Source organism: Mustela nigripes, chromosome 1, assembly GCF_022355385.1.
Source record: "Mustela nigripes isolate SB6536 chromosome 1, MUSNIG.SB6536, whole genome shotgun sequence".
NCBI lineage: Eukaryota > Metazoa > Chordata > Mammalia > Carnivora > Mustelidae > Mustela > Mustela nigripes.
The window spans coordinates 129742118-129760670 of record NC_081557.1 but is presented as its reverse complement, the minus strand read 5'-3'; the positions used below and the strand labels follow the sequence as shown (position 1 = coordinate 129760670).

The window sequence follows — 18553 nt, the reverse complement described above, 5'->3', positions numbered from 1 at the left end:
TTTTACAATTTTAAAAGAGATCTTTCCCCACAAAACATAACATACAAAATTACTGTGGCAAAATAAGTTGCAGCGATTCAATATTAGCAAAGTGAGCAGCTTTCCTTCTGCTTCACCAGGTGGTATAAGATGAAGTGATTGAGGCTGAATTACTTCAATGAGGGAAAGGTCGTTGTTCCTATAAAAAAATCCTAGTTTTAGAACGAACACTTCTGAAATGTTAGCCTTAAAAGGAAATACAAGTACAGTCTTTATGTTAAACTTACAATAAATCAGGACCAAAGTTACTATTTGAAACATTTTGAGATCACAAGGATTAAAATGGACAAACTGAAGATCCCTTCCTAATTACTTTGGCATAATTCTAGCTGGAGCACAGATCATCTCGTATTATAGTTTATATGTATAGGTCTGGCCCCCCGCACCAGAAGAATTATGCTCATCTTTGTGCCTTCAGGTTGATACAGAACAGATGATAAGTTAATGTTCCTTGATTTAAGAGAAGGACTAGAAACACCTAGAAATCTGAGGAGCTCAAGAAATGTATTCCATTTTGAAGCTACTTGCAAAAATAAATAAGTGAGCTAGAGAAAACCTTCCTGATTTTTATTTGTGTGTTGGTTATCATGACACACTGTTGTCTTCTCAGGCTGCCGAAATCATCTGGTAGCTCTGCTACCCTACCCCACTTCCCAGGATTGTTCTACATCGCTGGTGACAATGGTGGGGGAACGGTTGCTGCTGTTGTTGACTGTCCTTTCAGGGGAATTGCACCAAGTCTTTCTCAGACCCTTGGTGGCTTGTGGGAATGAGGTAATATCTGGAGTAGAGTTTGAAAGCATGTCTTAGATGCTCAGCCTACCACCCACAGCTACATTTCTCTTTCCTCTTTTGTCTCCACCTTCTCTTCTCCAGATTCCACAGAGAATCCCAAATATCACCTGACTGGGTTTACCTCAGCCCAGAACAGCTGTATATGTCTCCTAGTAGAGTTGTGGCCCCAGTTTTAACAGAGTGTCTATCTGGAAGCAAAGTGTGTAACTTCATGACAGCAGCTTCCCATGTTTGGAAAGGCTTTCCTCCTTCTGTCACTCCCATCAATAAAATAGGAAGGTCTTTGCTCCCTAGATAGGTGGGACTTGCAGGTACTACAAATTACTAAATAATGTATCTTCTTTTTCAAAAGAAATGTTAAGAAAAAAATTTATCCATCTATTTAGCTGACCGTTTGTCCACCTGCTTACCTGCCTGTCCATCTGTCCATAGACCCATTCAATTCAGTTGTTGGGAATCTAACAGAAAGGGCCTTGCTTTGCCCAGAAACAACTTGCATATCATACAGACATTCTTCAGGTGACAGCCATTGGTTATAGGTGTGAGCAGGATGATCTTGAGTGCAACTAAAAGTGTGATCTAAGACTGGGCCATCATGCCAAGCCAGTTCGGAAAATTCCAACACGCTGGACGAGCTGTGGGAGTTGGAGGAGTGACTCCGGCTTTGAGTGCTGCAAGGAGATAAGTGTTACTGTTCATAGCTGCACAGTCTTGCCAAGGAGAATCTATTTTATTATTTTTTAAAACTTGGTTATATTTTACTCTCTCTGTCAATTGTACCTATTTGAATTGACATTCACGATTAGTTCAGTATGTGTGATATATATTTTAAAGATTCCAGATATCCTTGGGCATTTACACATTTCCTAATCTGTATTAAATATTAGTCACTTAAAGACAAATTGGCTGTTTACTTTCCTGTCTTCTCCACTTAACTGGACCGGGGCTCGTCATTTTTACTCTAGTTGCCTGACACTGAGGAGAACAAAGAATACCCTGGAGCAAAGAATATGCTAAGAGAATAATAGTTACTTCAGTGATTTTTTATCCACTTAATTTGATTATTAGCTCCTTGGCTTTTTATTTTATGCTGTAGCAGTAGAGATTTGTGAAATACATGGCTTTCTTCTTGTAAATTTTTTTGAAGTTGTAGGCGTGCTACTGTTTGTGCATAGCATCTTGATTTGATCTCTGCCTGTGATTTCCAGAAGGTGATTGATTATATGATGGTTTGCATGCAACTTTAATTATTCAAGAGTCGTAAATTTGACATGAACCTTTTAAATTTAATCTTCTTAAGTAATATCTACGCCCAGTGTGGGGCTCAAACCCACAACCCCGAGATTGAAATTGTGTGCTCTACTGACCAAGCCAGCCAGGTCTATCACTCTTTGTTTTGTTTTTTGGTTTTTTGGGTTTTGGGTTTTTTTTTTTTTCTACAGCAAATCTCTTTTAAAGATAACTTATAAAAACAATAATGTTCATTATAGGCAGACAGAAAATCATAATTCTGTACCTTTTAGAAACAATTATAGTAGTTAACATTTTGGGCATTTGTAGTCATGTGCTGATAAATCAATACCTAACAACCAGCTCTTTGAGTTTAACTCCGTTGTGAATATTAGTTGATATTCTTGTTTATATTAATGAGTAGGATGAAAGTGAAACAACCAAAGCATATGTCGGGACTTCCACCCGTTTGGCTGATGACCCAAGAGGCTTCTTTGTGGATTCGGATCATAGTGTTCAAATATTGGGAGAATGTTTCCTCAGTGTTTTGTGATGTTCATAATGTAACCTCTACAAGCACAACATGCTTTTATGTCGAATCTGCATTATTAACATTTTCCCCCATCACTTTCTTAAATCGAAGCAATCAGTAAAATGATAAATTAAGCCCTGGTTGGCCAGGTTTTGTTTGTACACACACCACCCATAGCCAGTTACACGCTAAGAACATGACAGCCCTGGTGGTAAATTGGAAAGGGTTGCTCAGTAGCACATTGTTGTAGAAGTATTTCCACCAAATAGACGTCATAGGCACACATAATCTCAGGAGCATAGATAATGGTAAAATAAGTGGGAAATAAGTTTTGAGTACTTCTACCTTTGTCTTTATGTGATTTGTTCATTGTAAGGTCATATAATTTCTGTAAGTTGATATAATTTTTTTATTTTTTATTTTTTATTATTTTATTTTATTTCTTTGACTAGTTAATAAACTTTACTCAGAATGGAACAAAGAGTGTTTTAGTCGGTTTCCCTCTCCCTTTGCTTGCCACGCCTCCTGCTTGTGCTCTCTCTCTTCCCCCTGGAATTGAAAACTGGAACATGAAGCACAGGGCTTTTTCTCATAGACGGCCTCAGTATGTCAACTGTCTACATTCTCTTTAGTTCCTCACTCCTCCCACTCGAACAGCTAGCGCAAGACCTTCCAGGTTGGGGTCCTAAGAGTCTCCCAGATCTCGGTGGGACCTCCAAATGTTGTGCCTGAGTTTTCACGTCTGAGAAACCACCAAGGAGCCAAGCACCGATGCAATCACACGGGGATTTATTTGACAAGCTTAAGCTTGGGCCCAAGTATACCCGACACAGTGGAGTAGGGACTTGGACCCCAAGGTGACATGCTTAAGCTTGGGCCCAAGTATATTCGATGCACTGGAGTAGGGACTTGGACCTAAGTTGATACAATTTTTAATAATGGCTATGTCTAACAACTGGCCTGCAACATGTCTGAACATTTTTCTGTTCTCATAAGCTAGTTTGAGGTGGCTCTGGCCCACCACTGGGTGGATATGTTTCTCATTTTTCTTATATAAGTAAAAAAATACAGAAGTACGTATATAGGGCACCTGGGGGGCTCAGTTGGTTAAGTGACTACTTTTGGCTCAGGTCATGATTCTAGAGTCCTGGGATCGAGTCCTGCATTAGGCTCCCCGCTCAGCGGGGAGTCTGCTTCTCCCTCTGACCCTCCCCCTTCTCATGCTCTCTCTCTCTTTCAAATAAAAAAATAAAATCTTAAAAAAATACATATAATATGTATTTGTATGTGTGTATGTATATGTTTATGTATATGTGTGTTTGTATATACACATAAAAGTTTTTTTAAGTAAGATTTTTAAAATAAGGCATTTTTTAATTATGTGTTTTGTTTTTTGTTTTTTTTAAATGATGAGCTCAGGGACACCTGGGTGGCTCAGCTGGTTAAGTAACTGCCTTCGGCTCGGTTTATAATCTCAGGGTTCTGGGATAAAGGCCCGCATTGGGTCCCTGCTCAGTAGGGAGTCTGCCTCTCCTTCTTCAACACCTCTCCTTCTCCAGCCCCTCTCCTCAGTTCATGCTCTCTCTCTCTCAAAAAATCTAAAAAAATAAAAATAATAAAAACAATGAGCTCATACTAAGTATTTGGTTTGGGGATCTGCTTATCTACCTTACTGAAGTCAATTCTAATACCTTTTGGTCATGCTCTGTGTCTCTGCCACAGACTGCAAAGCCATGTCAGCCTTAAGGGGAACTTGGTCAGAGTAGTTGAATAAAATGTCTCTCCTCTCCAGTGTGAGTGCAGGAGGAGAGAATGAGTGGGGGACAGGGGCAGCGTAAATCTCCTGCATAGCAGGTTGTTTATTTCTAAGTGTGGTGCCAGTATGGGCTTCATCATTCCTCAGGCAGAGTCCTTATGGGAAGAGTGTTTGGAAACCTTCTTTTCCTCATCCTCCCGTGTGGTGCTCTGTCCTTGTTCAGCTGGACCCCAGACTTAGTTTTGTCCTACATCCTCTTCTGTTACTTTCTTGCTTCCCTTCTTTCTGCGTCCTTCTGATGCTTACAGGAGGCACATTGTACTCTCTCTGAGTCTTTTTTGAATCCTATAAATACAGAACTACCTGTTTGAGGACAGATGGATTCAGTGCCTACAGTCTTAGTGAAGACCTACCCTTAAAAGAAGGTATCCTCAAATACATAATATGTATCCTATAATCAGCTTTTCTGCTCCCCAGCCTATACCTGTCTGTTGCTTTACCACTTTGGGTAATCTCATAGAACTGTTGATAGTCATGATTCTGAAAAACTTTAAAGTCCTTTAGGTACCATATATATTCTTGCTCTCCATTGCTAAAGTTTTCCAGTGGCTTTGCAAAAAATAGATATTTGCTGATATAATGGAGAGTTATTGAACATTTGAAGTAAAAGGTTTCATACCTACTCAGTGTTGAAGTTTGTGTTCTGATTCTCAGAAAACAAATCCATGTGTTAGAATGAACTCAGCTGTTTCTGTATTCTGTCTTACATTCTTGGTCAAAGCCTTTGGCTTTAACAGAAAGTCTTTAAGAACTGCCTGTTTTTTGGGCGCCTGGGTGGCTCAGAGGTTTGAGCCTCTGCCTTTGGCTCAGGTCATGATTTCAGGGTCCTGGGATCAAGTCCTGCCTTGGCCTCTCTGCTCCGCGGGGAGCCTGCTTCCTCCTCTCTCTCTCTCTCTCTCTGCCTGCCTCTCTGCCTGCTTGTGATCTCTCTCTATCAAATAAATTCTTAAAAAAAAAAATAACTGCCTGTTTTTGAAGGACTCAGTTAAATGAATTTTCAAAAAATTGTTTCTTTTTAAGGAAGACTATCTAGAGCCCCCAAACCCCTTTTTGCCTCAGCTCAGTAGATCTCTGTCATGTGTGTTCTTTGCTGCCAGCAAAGCAGGATGCCAGGTGCAAACTAGAACCCTAACTGCTAACCCCTAACTCCGAACACTGACCTGAACCCTAACGCTAATCCTAATCGTAATCTTGGCTCTAGCCCTAATACTAACCCTAAATCTGAGACAGGAAAAAGATGTGGTGTATACATGCAGTGGAATATCACTCAACCATAAAAAATGAAACCTTGCCATTTGCAATGAAATAGATGGAGCTAAAGAGTATTATGCTAAGTTCAGTAAGTCAGTCAGAGAAAGACAAATACCATATGATTTCATTCATAGGTATAATTTAAGAAAGAAAACAAACTAGGAAGGAAAAAAACAGAGAAGCAAATCAAGAACAGACTCTTGGGGCACCTGGGTGGCTCAGTGGGTTAAACCTCTGCCTTTGGCTTGGGTCATGATCTTGGGGTCCTGGGATCAAGCCCCGCATCAGACTCTCTGCACAGTGGGGAGCCTGCCTCCCCCTCCCCTTCTGCCTGCCTCTCTGCCTATTTGTGATGTCTCTCTCTCTGTCAAATAAATTTTTAAAAAAAGAAGAAGAAGAAGAACAGACTCATAACTACAGAGAACGCATTGATAGTTACCAGAGGGGATGTGAGTGGAGGATGGGTGAAACAGATGATGGAGGTTAAGGAGGGCACTTGTGATGAGCACTAGGTGATACATGAAAGTGTGAATCACAGTATTGTATACCTGAAACTAATATTATACTGTAGGTTAACTGGCATTTGAATAAAAACGTTGAAAAAGAATTTGCTTTTATTAGTAAAATAAAGACCTTCTTTAAGGCTCTTAATACATGAAATTACATAGATTAGATTTTGCTGTTGTGTATATGTTCATTGCTTCATTGTTGTTTTCTCCACCATTGATTCAAGTCCACGCTGCTTTAGCTATTACTTAGATTTGTGAAAAGATAGAAATGTGATGCATTTTATAAAAGGCAAAAGGAAGAGCTTAGCGAACATAATACTTTTGATCAAGAGATTACAAAGGTGAGAAATGGGTGACCTACACACTCTCCTTAGAAGATACTTTAAAAAATTACTAGTGTAGAAAAATCTTGTAGCATCCTATAACCTCAATAATTTATTATTTTTGTTAATAACATTTAATCCCATATTTTTAAAACTATCTGCCTTGTTGTTTTTTGTTTCTAAGATTTTATTTATTTATTTGACAGACAGAGATCACAAGTAGGCAGAGAGGGAGGCAGAGAGAGGGGAGGAAGCAGGCTCCCTGCTGAGCAGAGAGCCTGGTGGCAGGACTCGATCCCAGGACCCTGAGATCATGACCTGAGCTGAAGGCAGCGGCTTAACCCACTGAGCCACCCAGGTGCCTCCGTTTTTAGATTTTAGAGTCAAGGTTTCCAACTGGCCTAATTTCTTTCTAACTTGTTGGAAGCATCACTTAATTAATATTTTAATCATTTTCAGATGCTTAAAATATGTATTTGTTTTTGCAGTGAGAAACAGCAAGGTATCATCTCTTGAGGCAGTGTTATTTTAATTCCATAAAGAATGGAGAAACAGAAAATCATGTTTCTCACCTTTTTTATTTCTCTGCTGCCTTCTACCAAACCCTCTTGATTTTTTGTACATTTTTATTAATAGTAAGGTTTTATTTTTTATTATACTGGGACATGGACCCTGCTCATAGATGCTGAGTTTTAATGGAGACAAATTTGGTCTCATTGGGAATGCTAAGGTTAAGACATGTTTCCAAATATTCATATACACGCACACACCCCTTTGTTTTTAACATATTTTGTTGCCGACTCAGCTCCAAGTATCAGCTGCTTCTGGAACTTTTGAGTTTTAGTGCTGATTTTGGTTGCCACATCAAAGAAATACCAGGCACCTGTGCTATGCAGTTATGTCTTGTAGGTTTCAGTACTGAATGATTCAAAATGGGTCAGGAAGTTGTCAAAACAAAACCCAAAAGTATTGGTCTATATTAATTGTATCTCCGCTAAATAATTAATCTCCCCACTTTTACTTCGATGGACTTACCAGGAGTCTAATTCCACTTTTCATCTTTCCGTCCTTCCTACCCTTTCCTCTATCCTTTATATGACCTAAAATTAAAATAATTTATTAATCAGATATTGTCCTTTTCTTACCCATATAAATGTTCCTTTGATTTTCAATGTTCCTGAAAGAATAGTTAATCTCAGGTTATTTTTAAAGTATTAGATTTGTTCCAGGTGCCTGGGTGGCTTAGTGGGTTAAGCCACTGCCTTCGGCTCAGGTCATGATCTCAGGGTCCTGGGATCGAGTCCCGCATCGGGCTCGCTGCTCAGCAGGGAGCCTGCTTCCTCCTCTCTCTCTGCCTGCCTCTCTGCCTACTTGTGATCTCCCTCTATCAAATAAATAAATAAAATCTTTAAAAAAAAAAAAAAAAGAAATGTAAGAATTGAGAGAGCTCTTCATAACTCTCACATCGAGAGGGTTACATCTGAGTTCACAGCAGCAAGTGTGGGAGACAGTATCGGTAGGACTTTCCAGTATCTTCTGTCGTTTTGCATCATAGAACCAAGGGAAGACAAAAGTAGATTATGTGTTTTGATGCTAACCATTGTATTGGAATATTTATATATGTATATATTTAGTAAAAAACAAACAGCATAAAGCAGGTGTTTCCAGGTAGGTGATAAACTAGTAGGTTTCGAGAAACCTTTTCCTTTCTTTTCTCCTCGAGTATTCTTTCATCTTTGAACAGAGGGCTTTTTGACTTGATGTTTGTTTCTTATTCTATAGGTGTTAGGATTCCATATATGGACTGTGATGGACGGAACATCTTCTTTTAAATTTTCCTTCTCTAGTATGACCAAATAACTCTTTGGATTTCTGCCAAACTTTTCCATGTTCTAATTTCTCTTGCCAAGTAGGATCCCATGCCAGTCTCTTGTCAGTCCTAGGACTTTATACCAGGTTTTCCTTGAATGTCCATAAGGAAGTCTCCAAAGGGGTGTGTCAGCCTTTTTAGGTAGAAGCTCTGATACATGTAGTTTTGGAAACCAGAATGATGGGTTTGAGAGAAAAGTGTGAGTTTTCTATTCTTTTTTTTTTAGAACTTCTCTTTACATTCTTTTAAAAGTCATTGTTAAGTAGGATATAATTGGATGAGTCAGCTGTTTTTAGAAGACTTGTTCCTTATGTACGATCTAAAATACTATATGGCATAGACTCTGAACATGCCGAAAGGACTTTAAAAATTACTATAATTTTTAAAATTTGTCATAATTATTATTTTTTTAATTTAAGGTTTAACATCATTCCAATATGTGCATTACCTGAGAAGGACTTTATAGTCTAGTGAGGAACTAACATACCAGAATACTTCTAATACAAGGTAGAAAGTATATGAATGCCCCAATTTTAAGAAAAAAAACAAAACACAAGCAGAGCATAAGCCCTTCTGTTGTCTGTAGGCTTCTGACTAGACTATGAGCATCTCATGGGCAGGGTCTATGTCCTAGTTGATCTTGTTTCTTTGGTACTTAGCATAATACCTGGAATAGCATAAGCATTAAATTTCCTGAAAATTAATATTTACTCTGAACAGTTAAGTGAATGTTTGTCTTTTGGTCAAAAATACAGAAACAACCAGCTAATAAAACAAAATTTGAAAAACCAGTCTCTGGATGTCATTGGCTTGTTTCAAACTGCAACTGCCTTATATTTGTCTAGTATTTTCTTATTCTCCCTACTTTTTCCTGGCACACAGTGGATACCCCTTTAGAACTATGCTATCCTGGGATGCTTGGGTGGCTCAGTCAGTTAAGCATCTGCCTTTGGCTCAGGTCATGATCCCCTGGTTCTGGGATCGAGTCCTGCAGTGGGCTCCTTGCTCAGCGGGGAGCCTGCCACCCTCCCCACTCCCCTGACTTGTACGCGTGCTCTCTCTCTCTTGTTCTCTTACAAATAAATAAAATCTTAAAAAAAAAAAAAAAAAGCTATGCTATCCCTTTTTTGCCTTTTACCAACAAATAACTTCTAATCATAAAATTTAATCCTACTATGTTGCTGTATATCCAAAAAAGAAAGGATTAGATTTTAGCCCTTTTTGTCTACCTAGGTTTTCTGTTAAACTCTTTCTACAAACCACTTTAGGAAGGCTGTGGAGGAAATATATAACCCTAGAAAAAATACATTTTGGTTATTAATTCCTTAATTTATTCAGTATATTTTATTGAACACAGTCACACTTCATATCCTTAGTTTTCAACCTTTTTTGTGTTCACATTTGATGAGGTTAAAGATTCTGCTGTCCCATGTTACAGTAAATACCACCTTCCTTAGGTGCTGAGTAAATATTATGCCCTATATCTCCTCTCAAATTAGTTTTATTTGTTCTACATCATAAAACTCACTCAGATAAGTTTTTTCTGATTAATATCACTCTGTGTTATTGTATATTATACATGGTTTGAAATTTAGCACACCAGTGAAGATTTTGTGCTGCTTATTAGTTGGGAATTACCACGGTTTAAATATAATAAAGAGACAGGTTCTAAAGATAGAGTACAATGTAAATGTGTGATTAGGCAGACTGACCCCTGAAATTTCCATTAACTGACACTTGAAGTACAATGTTTGTTGCCAAACCCGGTGCCATGTTGGAGTCTCAGATACCATGTCCTAAGGCAAACCTTGTCAGTTTTCTGCCTCTTGAGTACCAGATGCTCAAGGTGACTTTTTGTATGAAAAATACCTCTTGTTAAATATTAGAGCCCCATACCCTTAGCAAAGTGAGCATACAGCAAGATGTAACTGGGAATAAAGACGGGCAGAACAAAGTCAGCAGCAAAATTATTTGTGGGGGATTTGCTTTTGAAGTAAATTGTAGGTGGGATTGCTTGTACTATTCAAATTATGTTTATTTCTCTCTGTGAGTAGTATTGAGTTCACAGGAGTTCGGCGAGCACACGATAATTGTTCCACTGACTTGCACTATAAAATGAGTAAAAGGCAGTCTCTTTCCTTGAGAAGTTGGCAGTCTAATTAGGAAGTCAAGACATTTATGTGTTGGGGAAAAAAACAGAAAACAAAGAATTGGGAAGAACAATGTAGTGTAGTTATTAATAGTAGAGCTGAAAGTTTCTTCCAGGATCTTTGAACACTTACAGGATTTTTTTTGGTTTAATAGAGCTAAAGGAATATGAAACTCTTTAGAGCTACTCTTCACCGTGTCCATTTTGTGAAAAACATCATGGAAAGGGTGCTGGAAAGGAATAGAGATCTGTATTCTTAGGAATTATACAGTGCTCACAAAAGCCTGTCAGTCTGTTTTGTTTTCTTGGCTTGGTAGGAGATTAGATATATGAGAAGTATGCATTGTGAACCTCAGAAGGGTTGCAAGTAGTGAATAATAATTGCAACTGAAATGCAAATGATCAGTTATTCGAATTTATAAGGTAGTGTTACGGTAACTGTAGGGTAACTCAACTGGTATCCTCAGGATAGCCCCCAAAATTTCAGCCTCATAATTATGGACTAGACAAAATTGTGTATTGGAAAAAAAGGTAAGAAATATAAGTAACATTTTTTAAGGTTCTAATATGTGCCAAGCACTGTGCTCTATATTTTACGTAGTTTTTTTCATTCAATCTTAATAACAAGTCATAAGATAGACAGTAGTATCCTCATTACAAAGAAAATAATTCTACCAAGTAAGTAAATTGAAATATGAAAGCAGGTATCTGGCTGGCTTCAAATTCTGTATTCTTTCCACTACAGTCATGATGCCCCAATAGACACATCATGCATCCTATTTGCTTTTTCTCTACCTGTCCTCCTCCATATTCTTTATGCTCACTGATAGGACTGTTAATTTACAGCGTAGCCTGGATGGCTCAGTTGGTTAAGCATCTGACTCTTGAATTTGGCTCAGGTCATGATCTCAGGGTCCTGGGATTGATCTCCACATTGGGCTCCCTGCTCAGTGGGCAGTCTGTTGGTCTCCCTCTTCCTCTGCTCGCCCCTTCTGTCTCTCTCTCTCTCTCAAATAAATAAATACATCTTTTAAAAAAAAAATTCTATTTGTCAGAGAAAGAGAGCACAAGCAGGGATGCAGCAGCCTCCCTGGTGCCAAAGGCAGACACTTAACCAACTGAGCCACCGAGGCTTCCCTTATAAATTTTCCACCAAAAAAAACCCCCAAAACTCATTTTACAAATTTATAATGGGTAGATATATTAATGAAAGCTCATTTAAATATGCACTGGCTTTATTTATTCTGAAACTGTGTAAATAAAGTTTGTACATATGATTTGCTTACTTTGAAAAAGATTAAGTAGAAAAACTTCCTGTGTAACTTCATGTTGTATTATAGATCTTAATTACTATAATTGAGCTGTCAATGGTGATAAAAAAGTGAAATCAGAACTCCTATAACTCTTTCCCTAAAGCTTTCAGAGTATTAATAGAAGTATTTTGCAGTTTTGTTACAGTTTTTAACTTTAGCAAAAGCCATTTTGGTGGGATCTCAATTATTTTTCTTTACTCATCTTTATTCTCTAATTTTTTTATTTTATTTTATTTATTTATTGGACAGAGAGAGAGAGTCCATGAGAGAGAGAACACAAGCAGGGGGAGTGGAAGAGAAGCAGGTTTCCCGCTGAGCAGAGAGCAGGGAGCCTGATGTGGGGCTATATCCCAGGATCCTGGGATCATGACCTGAGCCGAAGGCAGACACCTAGCCACTGAGCCACTCAGGCACCCTTTTATTCTCTAATTCTTTTATTTATTTATTTTAATTTTTTATTAACATATAATGTATTATTAGCCCCGGGGTACAGGTATGTGAATTGCCAGGTTTACACACTTCACAGCACTCACCATAGTACATACCTTCCCCCTTGTCCATAACCCCACCTCCCTATTCTCTAAGTCTTAAGAAGAAATTACTCCCTTGCTATATACCCAAACTTCAAACTATGGAGGTTCATCAGAGTTTTAGAACTAACAGGTAATTTGTGTTCATTAATTTCAAGTAATACACTGTTCTTTGCTACTCCCTACAGCTTATCAGATATGACTCTACATATTATGATGATGATAGTAATTTAAGTATTATTAAAATGGCATTATAGCTCTATATTTGTTTCAGTAGCACACTATTATTTACTAACTCATACTTTCTTCTCCCATTACATAATATTACCTTACTTTAGCAGGTAACATAGGATGATAAAAGATTGAGTGAAACACAGTATTTGTCATGATATAGCATTATTGCTTTCTGTTTTGAGAAGCAAATCAGGGCTGACCTAAGGCTTTGTTTATAAAAGTACATATAAGGTATTTTGGGGTTTTCGTTTTTTTGAAATGGAGCAACTCAAGAACTTTTGCTTATTGTAGTCCTGAAATAACTATCATGTTGTTTTTTTTTTTAAGTGCAGTCCATCCTTGATTTATAAACACCTGACCTAGGGATATTTTTCATAGAATGAAAAAATGTCCATCAGAAAAAGATTCATTTTTTCATCTGATATAACCAGAGTACCACTTTTCTAAAACTTGGTGCTAGAAATTTCTTTTACTTTTTTCCTCTCTCCTCATTGCCTTTGTCCTGTTCTTTCATATCCAGCCCCCAATTTTATCCCACTACTGCCACCATCAACTGGCAACCAGAAATGACAAAGTCACCTGCTTTTGCATCCATATAAACCCTATTGCTCTGTTTTGCCACTAACTTAGTGGTTCTCTAGTGCCGGTGATTCTCCCCTCCCCTGCCTACCCAGAGGACATTTGGCAATGTCTGGAGACATTGTGGGTTGTCACAGCTGGCAGGGGGTGGGAGGAAATACACTCTTGGTATCCAGTAGATCGGGGATGCTGCCAGTCATCCTGTAATAAATAGGACAACCTCTCGTCCTTTACTAATGTCAGTCATGCCAAGGAGGAGAACTTGTATTAGCTCTATTCCTCTATTCCAGCATCAGCTGTTTTCTCCAACTCCTTGTATAACATTTTTTTTTTGGTATAACATTTTTTTAATCATTTGTTGATTTTTTTTTTAAGATTTTTATTTATTTGTTAGAGAGAGAGAGAGATACAGAGCGCAAGCACAGGCAGACAGAGTGGCAGGCTAGAGGCAGAGGGAGAAGCAGGCTCCCTGCCGAGCAAGGAGCCCAATGTGGGACTCGATCCCAGGACACTGGGATCATGACCTGAGCCGAAGGCAGCTGCTTAACCAACTGAGCCACCCAGGCGTCCCTTATTTATTGATCTTATCAACATGACTGCATTCTTCTTGAGGGTGGTGGTTGTATATTCATATGGGTTTCCCCAGTCTGGGGTATGACACCAGGTACATAGTAAGTGCTCCATGGTAGAATAGTTGAATGCATAAATAAGACACTCCAGACTTCTCCATTGCCTTCCTGGCACTTTCAGAAACCTCCTCTTGCATACCTCTATCTTCCCCACCTCCACTCATTATTTATCTCATCAAATATTAGTGTGTCAGTCCTATCAACAGTATATTTAGTTTCTAAAAATGTGCATGTCCCACAGTGCCCATCTTTCCTGGACATTCCCAGCTAAGACATGAACCTGAGATCATGCTAAGGGAGAACTTCCATGAGGGATTCTTTTAAGATTATGGATGGAGGGACACCTGGGTTGCCTCAGTTGGTTAAGCATCTGCCTTCAGCTCAGGTCATGATCTCAGGGTCCTGGAATCAAGCCCCGCATTGGGCTTCCTGCTCAGTGGGGAATCTGCTGTTTCCTCTACCCTCTGCCTCCTCCCCATTGTTCATGCTCTGTTTCTGTCTCTCAAATAAATAAATAAAATCTTAAAAAAAAAAAATACAGAGTGGAACCTTCACCTACAGCCTCTGCTTTGTATACAGATGGAGAAAGGGGGGTCTTCATTTGCCTCCTTTTTAATTTTCTCTACCACAGAACCTGTTAACTTAGAAAGGAGAACATTAGGGGCGCCTGGGTGGTTCAGTGGTTTAAGCCGCTGCCTTCGGCTCAGGTCATGATCTCAGGGTCCTGGGATCGAGTCCCACATTGGGCTCTCTGCTCAGCAGGGAGCCTGCTTCCTCCTCTCTCTCTGCCTGCTTCTCTGCCTACTTATGATCTCTGTCTGTCAAATAAATAAATAAAATCTTAAAAAAAAAAAAAGAAAGGAGAACATTAAACTTTAGAGTTTGGAAAACGCTGTTTTATATATGATACTGATTGGTTGGTTGGCTGGCTGGTTGGTTGGTTGGCTGGTTGGTTTATAGAGCTAGCCTAAACATGATGCTATAAATCTTGAGAATTGTAGAACCTGGGATGACCTCAGACAGAATTCTGTTTTGTGCCAAGGTTCTACCACCCTTCTGTGCCCCCACCCAGCTTTCTATTGAAGTGTAACATATATTTACAAAGTACGCAGCTCAGTGAATTAACCACATGTACTTGGCGCCCAGAAGACCCCACGTATATGTTTCCTAGGGCGCCCTATCAATGTGCCACAAACTAGGTGACTAAGAACAACAGAAATGTAATTCCTCACAGCTCTGGAGGCTGCAAGTTTGAAAGCAAGATGTCCTCAGGGCCACACTCCCTCCGAAATCTGTAGAGGAATCCTTCGTTGGCTCTTGCTTGCTTGTGGACAGTCTTGGGCATTACTCAGCTTACAGCCTTGTCACTCCAGTCTCTGCCTCATTGTCACCTGGTGCCTTTCCTCTGTGTCTCTCTCATGGTTTTCTTCTAAGGACAGCAGTCTTACTGGATTAGGGCACCACCCTATTCCAATATGACATCATCTTAACTAATTATGTCTGTAATGACCCTGTTTCCAAAAAAAGTCACATTCTGAGGTATTGGGAGAGGAATATTTCGACCCAGACACCCTTATATTCTACCCCAGTCACTTTACCTTCCTCCTTCACAAAGGTAACAGTGGTTTTTTGGTTAACATGGTAATATTATAGTAATACTTACAATATTATTATTTAAATAATAACATCCCACCAACCAGTGGTAATGAGCAAGGATGTAATATTCAGTTACATTCAGTAACATTCCATATGTTCTGCCTGGACATATGCATGAAATTGTGGCTTTTTTGGCCCTGCCTGTTAATTACTGAGTTTGAGTCTATTAATTACTAAACTTGAATCAGCAGATACAATATTAACATGCAGAGTCTCTCCAGTTTTGCACTCAGAAGTTCCCCCCTCAACCTCAGCCAACCTATTTGCGTTTTATTACTGTTATTCTTCTGAGCGACCTTATGCTAATTTTTTCAAGTAGTTGTTTACAGAAAACCTTCAAGAACTCTTTTTTAAAAATATTTTTAACTTTAGATTTTATTTATTTAATTGAGAGAAGACAGAGCTTGAGCAGGGAAGAAGAGCAGAGGGAGAGGGAGGGAGAAGTAGGCTCATAGCTGAGCAGGGAGCCTGATGCAGAGCTGGATCCCAGGACCCTGGGATCATTACCTGAGCTGAAGGCAGACACTTAACTGACTGAGACACCCAGGTGCCCCAAGATCTTTCAAAAATGAGCATTTCTGGGGTGCACCTGGGTAGTGTAGTTGGTTAAGCATTAAACTCTTGGTTTTGGCTCGGGTCATGATCTCAGGGTCCTGTGATCAAGCTCTGCATCAGGCTCTGTAATCAGCGTGGAGTGTGCTTGATACTCTCTTTCTCCCTCTCTCACCCCTTCCCACACATACTATCTCTCCCTCTCTCTCTAAAATAAATAAAATGAAAACAATAATAACATTGCTGGCTCAGTCAGAAGAGCATGCAACTCTTGATCTCAGAGTTGTGAGTTTGCACCTCATGTTGAGTAGTAGAGATTACTAAAAAAATAAACTTAAAATAAAAATGAGCATTGCTTATCCAACCAACAGGGATGGATCTAGAGAGTATTATGCTAAGTGAAATAAGTCAGTCAGAGAATGATAAATACTGGGTGATTTCACTCATATGTGGAATTTAAGACTTAACAAATAAGAGAAAAACAACAAAAAAAAAGGATTCTTAAATACAGAGAACAACCTGTGGCAGCCAGAAGGGAGGCGGGTGAGAGGATGGTTGAAGTAGGTGAAGGGGTGAAAAGTGCACTTGCTGTGATGGGCACTGAGTAATGTATGGAATTGTGGTATCAGTGTGTTGTACACCTGATACTACAACTTAATTATATGTGGATTTTTTTCTTTAAATCTAAGATAACAAAATCAGTATTGCTGAAAACACATGTTTTTATATTACGGTCCTAGTTTCATGACCTTGTAATTACCTCCTGTAATGTTTTTGTTTGGTCAGGCAGAACAGTATATTCTTAAAGTGTCTGCCATAAAATGAACTGATCTGTTACTGCATCTTCTCCAAGTTTTATCATATTTACCTAAGAAACAGCAAGAGGATTTATACAGATTACCAAAAGCACGAGTTTAATAAGATCAAAAATAAGTATAAATTTTAAGAGCATTCAGGGGAAAAAGTGAAGAATTTTATAAACAAGGCAGTTTTTTCCCCTAAAAAAATCATATCATTAATGTTTTAGGTTTGTGTATTTTTTCTAAATGATTCCAAAAGCAGTTAGGCCAGCTTGTTTGAATAAAATTTAAAACAAACAGCCTGGGGCGCCTGGGTGGCTCAGCCGTTAGATAGCTAGTAGCTAGCTGCCTTCAGCTTGGGTCATGATCCCAGGGTCCTGGGATGGAGCCACTTGTCGGACTCCCTGCTCAGCGGGAAGCCTGCTTCTCCCTCTCCCACTCCTCCTGCTTGTGTTCCCTCTCTTGCTGTGTCTCTCTCTGTCAAATAAATAAATAAAATTTTCAAAAAAAAAAAAAAAAGCCCTACCAACTAGTGATTATAAACCTTTGCAGCTAACAACTTGACGGTGAGTGAATGGAGGCTCAGAAGGATTTGTGCTTGTTAACCCAAGGTCACACAGTCAGGGACACCCAGGACCAACCAGCCATTGAACAAAACTCAAAGCAACCAGAAGACTTTCATTTTTAGGTGGTGATGTTGTAAGTTCTAATCTTAGGAAGAAATGCTGTGCGTTCTTAGGTCAAATTAACTATAAAAATGGTCTATTTTGATCTGTTGTGAAAAGACAGGAATTCCCGTGTCAAACACCAGAGACATATAGGGGGTCAGAACTCTTCTGATTACCGTGTAATTGCTGCCTGGCTTCAAGTGCTGTCCAAAGCATCACTGGAAGATGCAGTGTGTAGGTAGCTGTGAAAGCAATTTTAAGGCAGATTTTTATTTGTACTGCACATATACTTCACCAGCCTTCTCATTTCCCATAAAACATTTTATATCCAAGGCAATTTAAAAACTTTTTTTTTAAATTTATGTTTTGTAAGGAGGATAAGCCAGTAACTAATACATCAAACTTGCTGCTTGGCGCCATATTGAGTCCCAGAAATGACCTGGCATTATGAAAGATTCTTCTTCAAAAGGATTAATGAATACAATAATGTTTTCTTTCTTTCTTTTTCTAGCCAAGGACCTTTGTCATCCATTAGAGCGGTAATCAAGAGATGTAAGTTTGTTTTTTCCTGCTCTGTATTTTCCTCTGTGGTATTTTAAATGATGGTTTAGGCTTCCAGCAAGTGATTGTATTTGATGAATCTTATAAAGAACCCAACAAAAGTAGCTTCCCTCTTCTCCTAAGGAATAATAAACCATTTCAGGCATTAGTTTTTCAACTTTTCTTTTCAACTTTCATTTATTGATGAGCCCATTCCTCAGAATAATATTTTCCACTCACAGAACTAAACTATTTTTAAAAATACGGATTTTATGGTCAATTTTTATGATCTAAAATAAATTTACCATTTTCTATAGGTAGAAACATCTGATGGGTCCCTGTCCTTTTTGATTCATTTGTTTCTGTAGTGTTTTTATTTAACTGTATAAATGCCTGTGGAGATCGGCTCATTTTCACATACAAGTACCAGAATAGAATTCTCTCCAAAATGGTGCATTCATACTTTTCAGTCTTACCTCTTAGTTAAAGCTTTAGCAAACCTCTTGGTTAAAACTTGGTTTTGGTGCAGAATTTTTAC

At 38.7% G+C, this 18553-nt stretch overlaps 1 protein-coding gene across 8 annotated transcripts in view; it reads left to right on the top strand.

The window, feature by feature from the left end:
- The window catches only part of SH3D19 (SH3 domain containing 19), a 179157-nt gene that overhangs the window by 107039 nt on the left and 53565 nt on the right, over window positions 1-18553 (top strand). For all 8 annotated transcript variants that reach the window (XM_059373683.1, XM_059373675.1, XM_059373704.1 and 5 more), the window contains exon 3: window positions 17987-18027. In XM_059373683.1, the coding sequence (XP_059229666.1) occupies window positions 17987-18027 (41 nt within the window). The remainder of the gene's footprint in view (window positions 1-17986; window positions 18028-18553) is intronic.